The sequence below is a fragment of the Amborella trichopoda genome, chromosome 2 (assembly GCF_054954075.1).
Source record: "Amborella trichopoda isolate Santa Cruz 75 chromosome 2, AtrichopodaSantaCruz75HAP2 v2.0, whole genome shotgun sequence".
NCBI lineage: Eukaryota > Viridiplantae > Streptophyta > Magnoliopsida > Amborellales > Amborellaceae > Amborella > Amborella trichopoda.
Window position 1 is genome coordinate 51,529,407 of NC_142337.1, and position 20,853 is coordinate 51,550,259.

The window sequence follows — 20,853 nt, forward strand, 5'->3', positions numbered from 1 at the left end:
TTTCTAGAACACTATTTGAGACCAATCAAAATCATAGATCTAGTGATCCAGCCCCAACGATCCAAGTTTTGAAACATTGCTTCCTACCATCATATAACTATAAAAAATATTTAAAATAATTTTTTAAGTAAATAAAACTACATAAATACTCATAATTTTTTAGGGGTATTTTGATTATTTTTAATTTTTTTTGTAGATGTGACAGTGAAAATATGAAAATACCAAACATGAACTTCGATGTATAAAAATATAAATAAAATGAAAATACATTTTAGAGTAATGATGCAATGCAACGGTTATATTATAGTATAATGCAATGACATTTTTAGAAAACTATGTTTGTGATATTTGTATGAGCTCAAATTTTATACACTTCATCTCAATAATCAATCCCAAAAGAAAAAGTTCAATTTGAACTTTAGGTATGGTCAAAATGAGTCTTCCAAAAATGAATTTAGACCATTCATTTTATGAATTTCAAGATCTTAGTTTTATAAACTCAAAATCATTTTTTTATTTTTTAACATCGTTCATCTAATGATAATAAATATATCTAAAAAAAATAGAAATGAAAAAAATCCTTCTAAAACCTAGATCTAAACATCTCACCAAAATGATCAGCCTATATTAATTGGACAAAAACATACTTTCTAAATTATGTTTTTAAATTTTTTTTTTTTTTTTTTTGTGATTGTTCATTAAAATAAAAAGATTGTAGATTTCAAAATTTGAATTAAACAAATGGCCGTAAAAAGGTTTTTTAATGCCAATACATCATACTACTATACAACAGTTGCCTGAAATAATTGCCCTACATTTTAGAGCATGCTTTCAAAAGTAAGACTTGAGTATGAAATATGAAACATTTAAAATTACTTTTAAATTATCAAAGTTGAAGAAGATTCAAAAGCAGCCCTGTTAGGAACGCGTCGGACTGGGTACAAACGAATAAAGAAAACTCAAAGGAAAAAAAAAGAGGGGTGGCCACTGGCCCTCCGGTCGCACTTGATAGCACAGACCCTAGTTACTGGGCTGGGCCACGCCCGACCGAGACTTGTTACTCAGTGATTAAATTATCTATGAAAATAATTAAGATAAATAAACCTATCCCATCCATTTTAACATTACTTCTTGTATTTTAAGTGGTTCTTACCTGTAGCAAAGATGACGGATGCAAATGCAATTACAAAACAAGCTCAAATGTCCCAAAAAAAAAAAAATGTAGATCAGAATTGTAGAGCAATAATAAATAAAACCATTTATGTTCGCATAAGCACATGAATATACACGCCCCGGATGGGGGAGCAGGGGGGGAGTGGTAGGAAGACAGAAGGAGAGCGAGATACGAGAGATGCAAATTGGCACAAACTGTACCCTCTTCACTAAAATACAGAGCTATAATGAATACCGTCATTCCCGTTCAAAGTGTGTTAAAGCAATAGACCACAAAAAAAAAAAAAGAGGAAAATTCAAGAGAGAAAAAAGATAACACAGCTAAAATATGGATCAGGTATTGACACGGCCATGTTTCACCACAGAGCAATAAAACTATCAAACCCCTTCCCACGCCTGTAGTTTCAGCAATTTTGTAATGATCATTCGCATAAGCAGAGGCGTCATTCGATTATTACAATGCAGCTCTCACCGCACCTCTCGCTGCCTCTCTCTTCATCTCCGCTGCCTTTCCACTTCCTCGGAAGTACATGTAAACTTGCTGGTTATATCAACAAAAACCACTGATGTTAACTATGAAATATCAAGGGAAAATGGGTGAAACGCAAAAAATACAAGGAAAAAAATTAATTCAGAAACAGAAAAGAAGATCAACCTGAATGACCCAGATGCTCAGCAGTGATTCAAGGACGAAGAATCCAAATCCAATGAGGTAAAATATCTGACATTGAGTAAAAGTAATGAGCTGAGAAATTGTGGAGCACGTTACCTATTTAAGTGAGGGAAGAAAAGAGGGTTTCTCTCTTTCTTGTCTTAATACAATCCTCAACAGATCATTTTTTTTTATTTCATTAAACCAGGAACCAGTGTTTTCTTTCCCATTTTCAGGTAATAACTAAAAATTGGTCATTTTCTTTCTCTTTTTTTATGATAATAGATATCACAGTTTAGTCTGAAGCAAAATTATTGAAGGAAAAGTTTATATAGGTTGCAACCTTATGCTATAGATGTAAGGTGCACCTCAAAAATCAAGTCGAAAAGAGTATTCCGAAGTTGGAAAACTTTTCAATTAATCATCTCAACCATAAGATGTACGGGTATAATATAAAAATAATTTTCAAGTCCTAAAAATAATGTATCTTGTAACAAGTTATCTGGACCGTCTATTTTCAAGATTTTCTTTTCAAGTGTCTACAAAATTTGCTTGATCTGCACCATTTTTAGAATTCTACATTTCAAAATTAGGGTTGAACATGAATTTTCAAGTCAGGACAAGATTTTCATCACCGAAACAACATTTTCTTACTTGTATAGTATAAGGTCGGCACCTTGTATAAACCCCACCCATTATTGAATGATGTTCTGGGATTTGAATCAGTAAATCACAAATTGTGGGAATCTCCTACGGAACAATGACTGCCATAATTTGTTTTTCATAGGAGTATGGATGTGATGCTTACCCCAACCAGGACATGGCCACCGAAGACATCTATCGCTGGCAAGATACCTCTGTTTCACAGGAATCCCAGAAGAGCGGCATCAATAAAGAGCAGGACTTTCAAGCAATTTATTTTTTTGCTTGGTGATTTTCAAGCAATATATAATTATAAAAACTATACCAAAGCATGATAGTAACAGTGCATGCTCACACGTATGTGTTATATGTTTGTGTGTTCGGTTTGTGCATGTGTGTGTGTGAGAGTGTGTTGCATGTGTGTGTGAGAGAGAGAGAGAGAGAGAGAGAGAGAGCATGGCAATATGTCTAGATGTGGCATTCCATATAGAAAGCAACCAACATACATCACGGCAACACAAAGCAGGAAATAATTCAGGTAACAACATAGGAGAACAAGCCCGAACAATTTACAGAGACTAAGAACCACCACGGAGAAGAAAATAAAGAGGCAAGGTACCACATTTCTTCTGTAACATACTCAAATGATCATTCCCGTTAAATGGATTAACAAAATACATTCACTCTTCCCCATTCAAAGAAATATTTTTGAAATAAATCAACTTAAAATGCAAGAAATGCAAATAATTCAAGGTGCATGTAAGGTTATGTACATATAAAAAGAAGCGCACACTGATCCAAAGACTAAGTTCCCTAACAAAGCATAAGAGCAGAAGCAAACTTTGTAATCTGCATTCTAACCTAAAGATGCCGTCATCACCGTATCATGCAACCCTAGACCTTGTCAGCATCATTCTATCATCCACGCTATCCATGTTGGAGCCCGCAGGTATCAAATTTATCAATTTAAATGAGTCCAGATAAATATCATTGAGAAGAGCAATTGGGAAGACTACAGAAACATTGTTGCAATCTAATATATGATTCTTCACTAATCACATATCAAGTAATTAAGCATACTTACGTCAAGGACTTCCCATGAAAAACAACTGGAGGTGCCACAGAAGCAAAGAGACAGAAACCAATATGTAGCTGTAGTGACAAAACAAAGAATCGAAAGTGATGGATTACAGAACAATTCAAGGAAAATAACGATAACCTGCATGATTTCCCCAAAAAACAAAAAGTATTAATCTGCACCGGTAAATTTGCAGAAGGAGAAAGAGTTAATACCAAGTAAAAAAAGAAGAACCATCCAAACTTCAGAGCACTGTCTGTCCTGAAAATTGAATTGGAATAAAGAAATCAATCTCACAATCTCCTATCATTAATGAATAGAGCTAAGTAACACCAAATGGAAGATATGATGCTGATACACATAATAGCATTCACCGAAAACAAAAAATGCATGTACCTCATGGCACGATATAGTGGTCGGTACCACAATACATAGGCTCCTGGAACTCCCGCTATGAAGTAGATAATGGACAGAAACCAAATCTTGACCCCTATTGATGGTAAACTTATATAAAGGAGTGGCTTTTTATAAATGGGATAGCTCAAGGAAGCAGAAAGCTTAGATCAAAGCTATGAAACACATCGACTCAACCAGAAAAAGAAATACCAACCCAGTCCTCTAACCCAGCCTATTGTGATTGCAATAAAATTCCACCCAAGACATATAACCAAACCTGTACAACAAGAACAACAACAATTCAAGCTAAAATTAAGATCCGTGAGATCATAAACAGACTTGTGTGCACACAACTAAAAATGTCATATAATTCAGATATGCCAAAGCAACCCATCAATTTGGGAACCAATTTGTGATAGTCCTTGAACAAAAACATACAAAAGAATGTTTCCCCAGAAGAACAGTTTTAAAGCTGTTAAGAAATCAATGAAACCTTGGATTCTAAGAAAACTTTGGAACCACATTTCCTCATTTCCAACCCACTTCATTTTTTTAGTTAGACTGACTAACCCTATAGTGAAAATGGAAAACTGTGAAAAAAGCTCAATAGACATTCAATTTGGGTTGGAACTTGTTGGTAAAAAATAATATGTTATATCCTATAATCAAGTAGTAACTCAACAATTTAGTCAAAGAACATTCAATTCAAATACAGGAACTTATTCTGAACATCGTACTCCATAACCGCAGTATCTTTCCAAGGAAGAAATCCATAATATGGTGTGTACTGCTACATGTAACCAATCAGATGTACATGAAGCCCTAGGTTTGTTGCAGAATATCACGAATTATAGTATGTCATTCTCAATATAATTTCTATTTCTTGTCATTCACCTATAAAACTTCATACCGTAAGTTGGTGTACACACAAGATCAACCAAAATGCAAGAATTTTCATACCTATTAAGAAATCACAAGTATTATGAACATTACTGAAAAAGACTAAAAGAATAAACCAACCATACCTAAGAGGGTGGCAAATGCAAAATACTGCATTCTCTGTAGATGGATGGGAATTTCATTTGCAATATCGTGATGAATGATTGGAAAAAAGGGAGGCCAATTTTTCTCCTCAATGACAATTCCAGCTAAAAAGGACAAGAATAGAAACTCAGCACCAAGAACTCAAAGGAACCACATAGTCAACAGATACAAGGCAAACGCTTGGCAACATAAACTATGAAATCCTACCCCTGGCAGCAGCATCTTCCCTTCGTTTGAGTTCCTATGGGACATTATTAACAAGAATGGGATTAAATAAATTTAAAAAAAATCAAATAAAGACAATATCAAGTGAAAAGCATAGTTAGTAATTGATATATCATTCGAAACCATGCTCAATGAACTCTTACTATAGATCCATCGAAAAAATCATCAAGACATCACAAAACTACTAAAAAACAAGGAAATATTTCGTGTTGATACAATATATAATGGCACATATGTGCATGGGCATGCTTGTGTAGGTTTATGTATTTGTTTAGAGAGAGAGAGAGAGAGAGAGAGAGAGAGAGAGAGAGAGAGAGAGAGAGAGAGAGAGAGAGAGAGAGAGAGAGAGAGAGAGAGAGAGAGAGAGAGAGAGAGAGAGAGAGTTTACTGGTGATTTTATTAGCAAAAACAACAGATTACATGACCAAATCAGTCCATTGTCAGAGTAAACCATTCGGCAACTTGATTCTGGCATTGGTTGCAGTTTGTAACTGCTTTCAATCGTTTAAGTCATTATACTATGAAATTAAAAAGGAATTTTCTCTTTTTGGCTATTCAGCAGTTGGATCATGATAACCTTCCACTAAAAAGTGGCACTAAAAAATTCATTAATGAGGCATGCATTTATCTTCAAATTTAAGCGCCTCAAAATGATACGCTAATAATTGCACCCACTATAAAAACCACAATAATAAGTGGTTCTCCAATGAAGTTATTTATCTCACACAACTGATTGCATGAGAAATCTAACAAAACATCACTATCATGTCACTACCCCCAGTAATCCTAGACTTATCCCTGAATAACATAGATACTTGGAGTTTCCAGTTTAAGCAATTCTTATCAAATTTGGCAGTCTGTTGGCAATCTTTACACAACAAAATGTCGAAGCTCACTATGGTTCTGTTGGCAGGCAAGCATTGGAGGTGATAAAAGGGCTTAACAGAAGTTCACATCCAAGTGATGTTTCATCATTAAGTATGTTCTTAAGTTTTTAACAATAGTTTCCATAAATGACGTGTATACATCCAAGCTACCTGTTCCCTTCTCTTCAACTCTGCCTCCTTGGCTTGCAACTCCTTCTCTTTCTTCTTCAAATCCTAAGCATTCAAAACATAAAATCTTTGGATTAACTATTAAAAAAAAAAGTTGAAAGAAAGCACATTAAGAACAAAGATATTATCTTCTCCATGCATTCCATCACACCTTTGCTGAATCAAGTGGAATATCAACAGTTGCACCCCTATCATAATTGAAATCTGCTGGTTCAGGGGGTAGAGGTGAAAGTCGTGAATTTGTAGCAGGAGGCACACTCCCAGGATGCTGAAATTTTCAGGACTCCATTAGATTATAACAATGAAAGAGTCAAAGGAATACTCATAAAAAAGGGAAATGTATCAAACTAACCATGATATATACACTATTATCACTGTACATGTCTTTTGAATTAATTTCAAAATATCGATCAAAAGACACATGAAAATGACACGGAATAGTTGTAAAAGGACAAAATGTTAAATGATTTTCTCTTATGGGTAGTTTGATAAATTTCCCTAAAAAATATATATTAAAACACATGAGCAAAGTGAATTGCTGTAGGTCCAGGGACAATAAGTTATATTTAACTCAATTGATGTATCAAAGCACAAAAATAAATTTAGATAACGAAAATTAAAGATGTAACTATTCAACATAATTCTGATTTTTCAATTGCAAGTTGTAAAATTTGCAGCTTTATATGCTATAAGGCAAGCTACAGAATGCAGGCCAACCTTCACAATAAGGTAAAATACTTCTACGTATAAATCACAAGATGAAATCCAGTTCAGACGAATTATGTACTGTACTGAGACAAAGTACACAGACCTTCTCAGAAAGGTAACATCAACTTATGTACATGGAAGAACAAAATGGCTCCAAATAAATACAAGTTTCTTCAAAAACAAAAACTCTTTAACTATTCAAATGCAAGTGATAGTGAAAATTGCAAAAAGCAGGGCACAGGTTTCAACTCACACTACGAGACAAAGAACAGAAACCTTCTCAGAAAGGTAACATCAACTTATGTTCAAGGAAGAACAAAATAGCTCCAAATAAATACAACTTTCTCCAAAAACAAAAACCTCCTTAACTATTCAAGTGCAAGTGATAGTGAAAATTGCAAAATGTAGAGCACAGGTTTCCCATAACTGCATCCCACAAGTACCCAACTATAGAAACCTTCTTAATAAGGATACCATTTAGAACTTCAAAATCCACATTTCCATAATCAGCTGGACAACGTAGAAGTCTACTGAGATGGTAGGCTGAAATTCAAAATAAATAATTGCAAATGCAAAGAAGGTGATTGTGGAGAGCTCTGACGTAGATACCAATTTGATATACAAAAACCCCCAACAATACGCAAGTACTATTTCAATGAATTGAGTCTGGGGGACAACAAGTAAATACAAAGGGACCAAAGTAAAATTTTTGTCCACTTCTTGGGGTGTAAATCAACCACAACAAAGAAACAACCTTCAAGCACCTCCTTCACTCCTATATCCCCTAAAATATCATTAAAAAATCTTCCACTTTGTGTCCTGAATCCTCAACAAAACTAGCGTACTACTAAACCATAGCCACCAAAGACACCTGAGAGACATCGCAAATGTGTTTCCAAAAAGGAAACAATCCAATAAATTAAGTAAAACCAGTAGTTAGAAATGCCGACTCATCCTTGGACTCGCCAAGGTACAAAGCACAAGGCACTCAAAGAATTGGCCAAATTTGAGGCCCAAATCGGCCCATTTTCTGATAAAATACCAATAGAAATCCTAGACTTCAGAGACTTGCTTGATTTTGGGCAACTCCCTCTGCAATCGCAAGGGTTCTAATCCAGGTTGATTCAGGATAATTATCTGGTCGACCTAACAAATTTTTAACCACCAGTATTCCAAAAACTGACCTGTAGGGCCTAGGTGGTCATGGGGGTCCTGACCACCCAGCTAGGTGGGCACCCAGATTTCTGGGCGGCCTAGGACACAGGTTAGGTTGAAGGAAGAGGGGCAAGGGAATGAGTATACATCATAAAATATAAAAAATCCCATAATCCAAAGTTCCAAATCATCGCAAATTTGTAATAGACGACTAGCACAACCAAAAATACAATATAATAGTAAATTAGTAATATAGGCACAATCCATAATCCATACTCCATAGAAAATACTCCATACTCCATAGTCTAGACCATTCCATAATCCATAGTTCCATACAATGATACAGCTATACAAGCATACATATAAGAGTAGAAAAAAAAAAAAAAATATACAGTCTAAGACTCAAGAGTCAAGAGTCTTCAGTCATCATCAAACAAAGTGGGGTGCATTAGAGTCGAGTCCATCATCATCAGAGTCATCTCTCTTCAACATAACGTTGGTTCTCCTCTATTTCTTCTGAATTTGCTTCTTCCTCCTCTTCTTGTACCTCCCTCATACTCTATGCAGATGATCTAGAGGCCCTAAGAGTGTTGGCCGCTCTACTTGATGCCTCTGCATCGTTTTCTTGCTTTTTGTGTTTTACTGAAGTAAATGAACTCAAATGTTACTTAATCTGCTCCCAGGTAACCTCAACAACATTTTTGTAAGAGGCAACATTCCTCTTAATACTGACAAGGTATTTCTTGAACCGGTAAATATCCCCATCAATGTTTCAAAAAGCGCTAGGTGGCTCTCAGGCAGTTGGGGGGGTCCAGGCCACCCAATGCCTAGGTGGGTGCCCAAAACTTGGACGACTTAGTAGAATATTTTTTTTTTTGGTTTTTTCTCTCTAAAATAGCCTCTAATGGGTTTTAAGTTTCAAAAGAACTTAAAACCCATAATTTTGCCTCTTTAGTATTAAAAAAAAGACCCAAAACTACCCTCAAGGAGCCGCAGTCCGCCCTGGGGGAGCACAGGTCCTAGGCGGCTGCCTAGGCGGGTTCAAGCGGGCGTCCAGGAAAATCTGCCTAAGCCGCCGCCCAGGCGTTGGGCGGTCCGCTTTTTGAAACAATGATCCCCATTAGTATCCTTTCCACAATAGTTACACCTTATACAATTTTTGTTATTCGGATTCAGGTTTTAACCATACTTCCAACCCAGATCATCATTGCTAAAAAAACCTGGAGAAGATATTTCTATATCATAAGGCTCATTTTCTTCTTTTTTTTGGTTTTACCAAATTCAAATATTGTCTAGTCTCATACCTAATAGTTTCAAGAACCTTTTACAAAAAGCAACATTCCTTTTAATATCGGCAGTGCGTTTCTTGAATCGATTAATACCCCCAATGGTATCTTTTTCACAAAAATTACACCTTATACAATTTTTACCATTTGAATTCAGGTTATAACCATACTTCCCGGATCACCACTTTTAGAAGAACTAGAAGTAGACTTATCCAAATGAATAGGTTCCTTTTGTTCTGTTTAGTGTTTTACCGAACTCATATATTGCTTAATCTACTATTTGATAGCTTTAAAATATTTTTACAAGGGGAAACATTCCCTCTAATACTGGCAAAGTCTTTTGGATCCCGTTAGTATCTTTTTCGCAATAATTACATCTTATACGATTTTTTGTCATTTCCATTTGGGTTATAACCATAATTCCAACCCGGATCACTACTTCTAGAAGAACCCAAAGAAGACATTGAAATAAAATCTCCAATATGAAGATTTTTAACTAGCATTTTTGCTCAATTTTCAATCTTTAATGTTTGAGATGTTTCCCAATATCAAATACTTCACAAAAATCCTCTAATAAGCTTAAAAAATCTACAAAATAAAATCCAAACCTAAAGGACGATGTTTGGATTGATTTTTCAAAACTCTAAACTACCCAATTGATCTCATAAAAATGCAAAAACTTGATTTTTTTTTTCAAATTTTTTTCCACTCAAAGAGGTAAACAAAGGGGTTTAGGTCACTCAAGAATCTAACAACCCCCCCCCCCAATTTTCCCCTTATTTTGGGGAGAAAAGGATTTAAATGCCCCTCATTGATGGACATTTTCACCCTAGGCAGGGGGAGTAGTCCTTGGGAGCCCACCTAGGCCTGGCGCAAGCCACTTTCTGAAACGTTGTTAATCACTGAATAAAACATGTGTTAAACAAATGGAAAATGCGTGAACAAGATAGAGATAACATGGCTGAACATGTTGAACAAATAAGTTGAAAAGAAAGAATAAATTAAAATTATAAAACATCATTATAAAATACAATTATTTTAACTTACAAAGCAAGTTATAATTCGAAAAATAAAAATAAATGTAACTTCTTAAAGTTGTCTTTGGTTATAATAATAAAAAAAAAGGCTAAAACGTTATGTTTTATCAAATAGTTAAGGGTGTGCTTAATTAGTTCCAAGTGACTTTTGATAAAAACGAAATAACTTAAAGCCAGAACAAAGAAAATTCTATTTGGAGCTTAAAAAGAAACCTCTAATTTAGTTAACTCTATTAAAAAAAGAAACCTCTAATTTATGACTGTAAGTTTAATTTAATTAGTGAATTACTTATAAAAAAACAAAAAATTAATCTGAAGTTGTATTTACAAAATATTATAGGGCGGGGACTACAATTAATTTATAACTAACTTCAGTAAAATAACATAGCATAGACCTTAAAAGACAAATTATTTATGCTTCTGCCTCTTCTAGCCCTCCAAATACTTCTCTCTCTGTTATTCACTGCAACGTCCTTTTCTTTCTCTCCCTCGTTATTTTCTCTCTCTCTCTCTCTCATTATTTTCTCTCTCTTTCCTTTTGAATCTATTCATCTCCCTTTCCATCTTCCTTCTCCTTCCTATACTCCTTTCCTGTATTTCTTTTCTCTATGTACTTCGTCTCCTTACTCTCTACTTCCTCTACTTTCTCCATACTCTCTTCTCTCTAAACTTCTTCTTTCCTCTCTGCTTCCGTTACTCTCTCTGTACATTTCTCCTTCCATCCCCCTCTTCTACTTACTTCCCCTTCTATCAGTAAATCCACACTTCACAACCCATTCTATCAGTAACTTTTGTAATGTGAAAGGTTGTGATCTTTAGATTATCCCATATATATATATATATATATATATATTTGGAAGAATGTTTAAGTTATAACCAAGGTCAACATATCATGCGAGTTAAGTTATAAATATTCCTTATGCTCAGAAGCATCTGCCGTTGCTTCTAAAGCATTTCCTATCCATTTCCCATGTGCATCACCACTTTCCTAATGCTTCCCAGACAACCCCCAAGCATTTCTCAAACATTTTCTAGTATGATATATTTCTCAAGGCGTACGTAACCAACCTTGACCCCCTGTCCACATCTGCTCCTCATATCACATCCTACGTTAGGCTGTTAGCTAAGCACCCACGTGCCAATGTCATAAACATACTTGAAATGTTTGATCCGATTAAATGAAGATCTGGAGAAATTAAAGAATAACATTTTTCATCATGCACGATGTCAGAGCGGCAATTGATTGGCATTTGAGAGGTAGAAATATGCTATTATTTTTTTGAAAGGGGATCCTCTGACCAAAGGAAAGAATTCAAGAAATCATTTTTATTTTTATTAACCATAACACGGTTAACCTGGAGTTGGCTGGACAGGGAATAATTACGAGTTATTTCAGATTTCCGGATCTGTCAATTATATAAGACCACATTATCATGGTATGAATTTTTTATGAGGATGATTGTGTGGCTATTTGAGAACAATGGGCATCCTAAAGATTCGAGAAATGCATTTTCTTAAAATAATGCCCCCAATAATGCGGAAAAATGATAGCTACATGTGAAGGCCAACCATGTGGCTATTTAAAATTTAAATTGTAGAAAGTATTAGCATACTCTATGCTAGTACATGTAGGGACGTAAAATAGGTGGTGGAACTAATGGTACCCTGCTTCAATTAATGAACTTATCATAAGAATTTTAGAAAACCAAAAAGATAGTCTTCTAGCATGTTTAAATTCTTCAAAGTTCCAAAGGAGATACCGCTAGCGCCCATTCAATATTTGACCACGCATGATAAATAGACTTACAGTTGTATAAAATGGCCCTCCACCATAATTTGATTGTCCTGATGCCTTGTTCCGAAGTGTTGGATCCTGACATGGAAAAATATACCAAGACACTATAGCACGTTCTAGTAGGTGAAAAAACAAAATCTACAGATACCCAAGTGAAATCAAAACTGGAATACAAGTTTCATCAATAAGCGCAAATATAAAATATAATGCATATCAAAAATGTAGCAAGCACCCATTAAAGATACTGAAATACAGAAAAAATAGGATTCTTTCTACTAAGATACAATATTTCATCACTGACCTTTCAAGAAGAAATCCTTGAATATCACAAAATTTCCACCTAGAACATATTCAACTACATCAAGTTTGTCTCAAGAATCAATTTTAGCAACATCAATTAATCTTCACAAGGTCTTCCAAGAAAAAGCCCAATGTAGAGCCTTGCAATACAGGTGATGGATAGAAATTATAGATGATGACCTCACAAGACCAAAGAAACCATGAGCTCAGCCCGATCACAGACATGATAACTCACAAGGAATGCAAGATACAAGAGATGGATCTAATGGCCCTTCAAATCCTAAATGCAAATAACCTTAGTGGCCCCATTATCGCAATGTAACTTAAATACTCACACATAAGGACTTAATATATGAGTGGAGAGAGAATGCTAGTGGAAGCTTTCCCTCAAACAGTTTCCTAGAGTTCTCTGTACGTTATGCGTATCACCATGAATTTCTAAAAACGTATATGAATCACCATTAAAAATAGAACATTTTCAGATGTATTAGATTTGAACAAACATCTGAAACTAGGTGGCTACTGGCAATAATTTCTCAAATCCTGAATACTCCTCATACACACAAACCAAATTGCTTTACAAGGACTCCCTGCCAAACTTCTAGAGAGAATGGGACAAGTTTCACAGCCCATGAGCAGGACAGGAGGGGAAATCAATAATATATAATGTGCATAATTGGCCTTGTACCCTTGGACGCTCTAAAGATGAACATGTCAAACCCACTCATTGCTTTCACAAATAACTCAAACACCCAAGATTTAGTTGCCTACTCCATAATAGGATCTATCACCATCTAGGCAATCCCATTGAGCTCAATGCCTCAACATATGTACACGAGTACATGACTACAACTCAGCATCTAAAATGTAAAGCCAAAGCCTTCTCCTAAAGTGACATTCCACTCCCATTTTGTTAAAGCTTCGCATGACACTCCCACTTCCTCTCCTCCAGAATCTGGACTGTAATGCCGAATACACCAATTATAATGTGGGAACAACACAGTAACACAACTTACGCAATAGCTGCTTCTCTACATGACTACATTTAAACCATGTCACCTACCCAAACAAGTGTTTAGGGACTCAGCCAAGTCCTCTGAATTACTTGGACTCTGCCCCTTGCCCAGCCAAGTACTTGGGTTAAACTCAAGGATATTTAAAAAAAATATATACAAAAAATATTTTAAATTCTAAAATCATTGTATAAATATTTCATATGTAATTTTATTTATTTTTGATGATTTGTAAGTCTTTCCCATCATATGCCTATTTTACGCTGTCTTCCTTTTTTAGATTTTTCTGAAATGTCTCCCACTGTAAATCAATTTTTCTAAATCCATCTTTTATATGTATTTTCCATTTTTATTTGGACTTCTAATATTTTTTAATTTAGTTTGATTTTTACTTGTTTATGTTATTCTAACAAGTCTTTCATTTTTTTAGGGCTTTTTCTGCCCTGTATACTGCCGAGTTACTCAGCTCGTGCAAAACCTTGGCCAAGAGAATTGGCAACAAGAAGCCACTAACATACCCAGCACCTACGGGGAATGTCATCAAAGCTAATCCTCCTCCAAGTCCAAGATCTCTCCTTTTATTTTTTATTTTTTATACAGTAGTGACGACTCCGAGTCCAAGATATTATCATCCAACATAACCAATTCATTCATGTCTCATGAGATACAGCAGGAAGCATTATGCATAGCTAATGGCTCAATTCAATTCATGACTCATCCATTCTAGACTTCAACTCGAAACATTGAGCCCCCGAACCGAATTGACTTGAGCAAGTAAGTCAGCAACTCAACGGAATGGTATAAACTTACATAGATGAATGGATTATCAATACTAACTTGAATAGACAACAACGTGGAACAAATTAAGAAAATTCTAATGCTTTGTTTGGTATATGTATTGGTCAAGGATGGCAATTGGTTGGCAGCAGGACACAATTGAATTCCATGTAGTTTAGAAACAAACAGGTCGGGACCCCTTTTCAGCTCAAATGTGAATTGCCATTTATTGGTGGCTTTTGTCACTGCTGTGGAAAGTGATTGGGTGTCGGCAGACCAACATCCATCGATCGCTAATAGCATCTAACTCCTAATATGCCGGGAGCTTTTCCAAATGAAATATAAAATATTTAAAATAATAGCAACAGAGAAAAATAAGATCCAAGAGAGAAAAAAAGAGACAGGGAGATAAATAGGGACATAGGACTGAGAAAGAGCAGGCAGAAAGAGACATGTAAACTTAAGCTAGTAATACACACTGAACTAGATAGTCATTTAAAATATGATAAAGGCATGAAATGGAGCATCTTGGTCATGATAGTTGCAACTCAAAGCATATTGAGTCCATCAATAACATTCAAAACCCATAGTTTGATAGTAATTGATGAATCAAGCAGAAGCAACAAGACAAGAACCTAACGGTGGCGCTGAACCAGTATGTGAGCCCAAACCCTGTCTTTAAATTCCACTTTATAATGCCAGATTTCCAAGGAATACCTTTCACGGATGTATTATCTGGGTGTTTTCAACGAATAAAAAACAATAACACCTACAAATATGTAATAAACTCGGAACCATAATGAAACCACATTACATGCTTATCTGAATGATAAAAGTGAAAGTTGACAAAGAACAGAAAAAGAAAAACTGTGAGAAAAGAAGAGGTATAAAAGATCACTGGCTTTAACTACAGAAAAACGAAAATTCCAAACAATTAAACTATCAGATCTGAGGTATGAACATTACTGGTGTTTAATTGCTAAAACTAAACAATAAAAATTAATCGAGATACATCAGATCTAGAAATGCCTATAAGAATAATGCAAAAACTAGTACAAATGTGCATTTTAAAGTACTGTAAACAGTAAAAAAAAGTGTCTATCAATGCAAAGCGAAGGCCAAACAAGAATAATGGACAAATTATCCACTGAAACTTCCATTAAAAATGAAAAATAGTTAGCACCCTAATTCTCAATCTACAGTATAAATATAAACTCAATTGTCCGACACCAAAAAACGATATTCTAAGCTTGAAATCACAGGAAATTAATGATGAAAAAAGGGAAAGATTCATCCAAATCGAACTCACAGCAAAAGGATTCACGTCTTCTTCATCGAACGGGTTGCTATCATAACGACGAGCCATGGGAGCAAATCTTCTGATCTAAGGCTTTGATAACAGAAAAAACTTGAAGGAAAGCAATTACAAGGAGAAGAGGACGAGAATACAAGGATTCACAGGAGGAAACTTCTCAGATTCCCAAAGATTTGACTCTAGAGAGAGAAAGGGAGCGAATGGAAACGAGAAATGGTTTTCTTCGTGAGAGAGTAAAGGCTGTTTTTTTTTTCATTAGAAAGAAAGGAGTAAGAGTTTTCTCTCAGGAGAGAGACAAAAACGCGCTCTCGTTTTTTAATGGGCGCGCGGTTTGTATGGAGCCGAGGCTCTAAATCAAATTACCCTCAAATGGTTTTAATATTAGAAAGTTTTGTGATAGATTTAAATTATATTTTTATTTTTAATTATATAATTTAAAAAATAATAAAAATTGGGTCGTTTTATAAAAAATGGAAAATTTTGAAAATTGATAGGCTACAATTGCATTACAAGATACAATTATGAGATGCACTTTTTTCGAAACTTGAGGTATCAATTTAAAGATATTTGCGCATCTTAAAGATATTTAGACATCAAAACAGCCTTAAGGTAGGTTCTAATTTTTGATTGTTTAGAACCTAGGCTCTATACAAAAAAAAAAAAACCTCTTTACAAACTATAAAATTTAAAGAGAGAAACTTTTAAAAGAGAGGGTGGAACACCCGTTTGGTTAGTTTCGATGTTTACACGCTAGCGACCCGTCGCTTAATTCACTCGGCAGCAACTAAAGTCCAGTTCCATGTCACCACACCGGATAAGTATTACTAACCGTACAAAAGGAAATGGTTAGGAAACTTTTTCTCAACACCCTAATTTTTTTTAACCCATTTTTCAGTGGGTGCAATTAGCATACGGATGCATCCATAGCTGTAGAGGCAAGGAGCACTTCAAATTTTTATTATAGCATATAATTTTGATGTAAAATCTTTTTAGGATTATTTTACAATTTATTTTTATATTTAAATATAAAATTTTAAATTTAAAAAATAGTTAAAATCAAGTAGATCTATGAAAATCTTAAAAAAAATCGGTGTAGATAATATATTATAAAATATACTATTTTTAAAACTTAAAATCTTTTTATTTTTCATAGTCATACATCTTGATATCGAGATGATCAATCAAAATGTTTTTCAATATTAAAACTACTTTTTTCGATGGATTTTTTAAGTGTATTCGTAGTTCTATATTATTAGATTGCAAAACTTATATAAACTTTTCCCGTAGACTCAAATGTTTCAAAAACCGATCTTTTGTATCTTCCCTGCAAACCCAAATATCCTCCTTTGACCGTATATAATTTACTCAAACGGGATTTGAAATGCTCTTCTTTCTCTCTCAAAAGATAAAGCAACAACCTGTCTCTCTCTCTCTAAAACCCGCCCAACATATCTCTCTCTAAAACCGACACAGCGCTCTTCAACATTTCTCTCTGTAAAAAAAAAAAAAAATTCAACAGGGCCAAAGCATTCACCCTCTATAGGCCTTCTAACACTGCCAATCTCTCAGAGTTCGAGTAGAATCCAATTCTCTTCCTCTTTGAAAAGTCATGACTTTAGTGATTAACAAATTATAAATTTATTGTATTTCTGAAGGGGGCAATCAGCTAATCATGACTTTCCAATTATCTTCCCCTCTCTCTTTAAATCCATGCTTTCCGCTGATTTGCCTCTACAATCGATTGAATTGAGCGATGCCTATCCATGTTTGTTGTGTCGACAAATTTCGGTTCCTCCATTTTCTTGAGGAACACCTGAGAAATTGGGTCTGATCCCTCCCTGTTAAGGTTTTCAAGGGAAATTACAAGGGAACTGGAACTTCTGTGCTATCAATTCTGCTAAATCAAGTGGGGGGTCTTTCTCCGCTACAGAACTGACAATTGGGTTTTCCTTTTCTGCAAAATCTAGCGGAGGTTGTGATGGTTTTTCTTCTCTAATCAGACAGAGTCGGGGCAAGTGAATGGGGCAGACAAAGTAGTTGACATTGAGGTAGCCACCATGATTAAAATTGAGCTATTGAGAGAGTTCCTTGGATTGGAAGGAGCCATCCTCTTCATCGAGGATTTCCCAATCCTGCAAATCGATCTCATATGTGACCAAAGGGACAAGAGAGAGGTGTTCAACGAATATTTGTTGCTTTCACTATTTAGAGAGAGACGTTACAGAGAGTTGGGGGCTTGAGAGCTGCGTGGGTTTTAGAGAAAGAGATGTGGGTTTTAGAGAGAGACGGTATGCTCCAGTGGGTTTTAGAGAGAGAGAGAGGAGAGAGATGTGCGAGTTTTAGAGAGAGATGTGCGAGTTTTAGAGAGAGCTGTATGCTCCAGCGGGTTTTAGAGAGAAACGGTATGCTTTAGTGGATTTTAGAGAGAGGAGAGAGATGTTGGGTGGATTTTAGAGAGAGACGGTATGCTCCATCTTGAAAAGACAGGAGAGAGGTCATTTCATATTTTGTTTGTTTCAATTATATACTGTCAGTTATTTGGATCGGGATGGGAAGATACAAAAGATTAGAAATCTATATTGGAAAATACGTTTTGAAATTTTGGGTCTAGTAAAAAATCGGTCACGATACATTTCATCTTGAAATAAGAAAAAATAGGGGTCATTTTATATTTTATTTGTGTCAATTATATGTGGACAAAAGGGGTTATTTGGGTCAAGATACAAAAGATTAGTACTCTGTATTGCAAAAAAAGTTTTGAAACATTGGGTTTCAAAATTATGGGGTAAAGAAAAATTTTCCCTAATTGTATATAAAGGGGATCGTATAGAATGAGACCATTCACCTTTTGACATGGCGACTATTATTTTTCTAATTGTATATAAGGGGGATAGTATACAATGAGACCATTCACTTTTTGACAAGGCCACAATTATTATTGACCGTTAGATTTGAAAACAGGTAGTTGAAGACTTAATAACTTATCATTGTCTGAGCATAAAGTCTAAAATAACATTTCTTAAATGTTGAAACACATTTTCATCGATTAGATTTTACATTCAATAGCTAAAAATAATTGTGATCTTCTTGTACTAAAAAATGGTATCATAGTATACCATCCTTATATGGTTGTAACCTTAAAATATAAATTAATGTGCACCTCAAAAATTCATGGGAAAATGTTGTTTGGATGTTGGAGAACTCTTTAGTATAACCATCTCAACATCGAGATCTATGTATATATATAAATTTGTTTTTCTAAGTCCCAAATATAGTGCATATTGCCATATATTATCTAGAGTGTCTATTTTTAAGATTTCTATGTGTTTATAGATCTAATTGGAGTTCAAAATTTTATAGATAGAGCTGAAAATGGATTCGTAGACCATTCTAAAAATTGTTTACACCAAATTTACATCTTAAGATAAAATTTGGAGGTACGCCTTATTTTGATTGTCAAAGTTGCAACTTTATGCCATCCACACCGAGTACAAAAAGGTTCCTGTTTTAAAAAGAAGGGAAATTTATCCAAAGTCCAAAAGATATAATGCAACCATTGATGTTACCGTTTATTTACTCTCTGGGGTAAAATCTAATCTATGATTAACTCTAAGGCCCCAGCTTTTGATGAAGTAACCTCTTCAACCATAAACTAACCTCAATAAAAAATGGGTGTGGTTTCCATAAGGTTGCAACATTGAACAATCAAAGTAAGGTGCACCTCCAAATTTTATCATGAGAGGTAAGTTTGGTAAAAAAAATTCTTAGGATGGTTCGAAAATCTATTTTTATTTCTAATTATAAAAGTTTAAACTTTAAAAATGGTTCAAATTAAGCGGATCTATAAACTCATAAAAATCTTGAAAATAGATGATCGAGATAATGTGTTGCAAGATGTACTGTTTTTAAGCATTGAAGTTTCTTTTTTCTCCATATATTATGTATATCTTTATGTTGAGATGATCAATTAGACGTCTTTTCAACATCAAAACAACATTTTTCAAAGAAATTTAGGGGTACACTTTAATTCTACATTTTAAGGTGTTAACCTCATAAAATTTTTTCATAAAAAAATTCCTAATTGGACTCTCCATGCACTTGAAAAAAATAATGTCTCAAGATTGAATAGAGAGCGTTCAATTTTTAGAGGGTGAGATCTAATTATTATAAACCTCAAAGTTCAATTTTGTTTCTTCTAAAAATAGTTATCTAGTTATTTTTAAGTAGTTCACAAATTTTCAAATTGCAAAATTCTTCCAAAGTACGTATTCCGACCAAGGGAGTAAATGTACAATATGTGTTTATCCAAATTCATTATTTAAGAGACGGGTTATTTAAAATTTAATTTGAAAAATCCCATTGACATAATTGTGATTTCGAATAATTAAAAAAAGGGCAAAAATCTTAAATAGTTGATTTAATTAAGTGTATTTAAATATATATATATATATATATATATATATATATATATATATATATATATATATATATATATATATATAAGATGAAGTTAATCCAAGGCCTTGGCCTTATCCAAAAACGTAAAGTTTGCTTCAAAACTATTCAAAACTATGTCAAAAATGTAGTTCCAATGTTGGAAACCCCAACGATGGTTTTCTACTTTTGATTATTAAATTTGAAACTCTAAAAATTGTACAAATATAGAATATCAATGAATACTAGAAAACAGAGGTTCTAGATAATATGTTGCAAAGTACATGTTTTAAGTCTTGAAATCTTTTTTATTTTTTATCTTCTCATATCCATAATTGTTGAGGTGGAGATGATAAAGGTTATCCCACACCAAAGCTACAATTTTAGGTGAGGTTTCAAAGAAAAGTTAAGGAAAAACAAAGTTAAGGAAAACCTTTACATGTGGTGCCTCAATAGATAAAACATATGTGACTATTATTTTCAGTTGTTTGTGCTAGTTAGTCTAAATGGAAGACTAAAAACATCTAAGGGGTAAGTTCAAAATGACATGGTTGGAAGTAGTGAGAAAATATATAGGATTTATGGCCTCACTGAGGTTATGACCTTTAATAGAACATAATGACATATTAGGATTCATGCAGCCGACCGCGATTAGTTGGAAAAAAGCTCTGACAATGATGATAGCAGTTTATGTGGATGGTTATGATAACTTCAATCATAATGTCATGATTTTATTTTTATTTATTAATTATTTACCTTTATTTTTTT

General features: G+C 34.3%; 1 protein-coding gene across 2 annotated transcripts; it reads right to left on the reverse strand.

The window, feature by feature from the left end:
• Nucleotides 1-1,350: 1,350 nt before the first annotated feature.
• LOC18431563 (secretory carrier-associated membrane protein 1) lies at nucleotides 1,351-15,887 on the reverse strand. Of its 2 annotated transcripts, XM_011624023.3 has the most exons (13): nucleotides 15,646-15,887; nucleotides 12,259-12,324; nucleotides 6,417-6,533; nucleotides 6,248-6,310; nucleotides 5,193-5,226; nucleotides 4,967-5,089; nucleotides 4,156-4,218; nucleotides 3,942-4,035; nucleotides 3,761-3,806; nucleotides 3,552-3,619; nucleotides 2,634-2,682; nucleotides 1,829-1,894; nucleotides 1,351-1,714 (listed from the first exon to the last, which is right to left on the reverse strand). In XM_011624023.3, the coding sequence occupies exons 1-13, from the start codon at nucleotides 15,700-15,702 to the stop codon at nucleotides 1,628-1,630; spliced, it is 933 nt and encodes a 310-aa protein (XP_011622325.1). In that variant the 5' UTR covers nucleotides 15,703-15,887; the 3' UTR covers nucleotides 1,351-1,627. The 2 variants fall into 2 exon arrangements, with proteins under 2 accessions (XP_011622325.1, XP_006841748.1); XM_006841685.4 differs by lacking the exon at nucleotides 12,259-12,324.
• Between the last annotated feature and the right edge of the window lie 4,966 nt (nucleotides 15,888-20,853).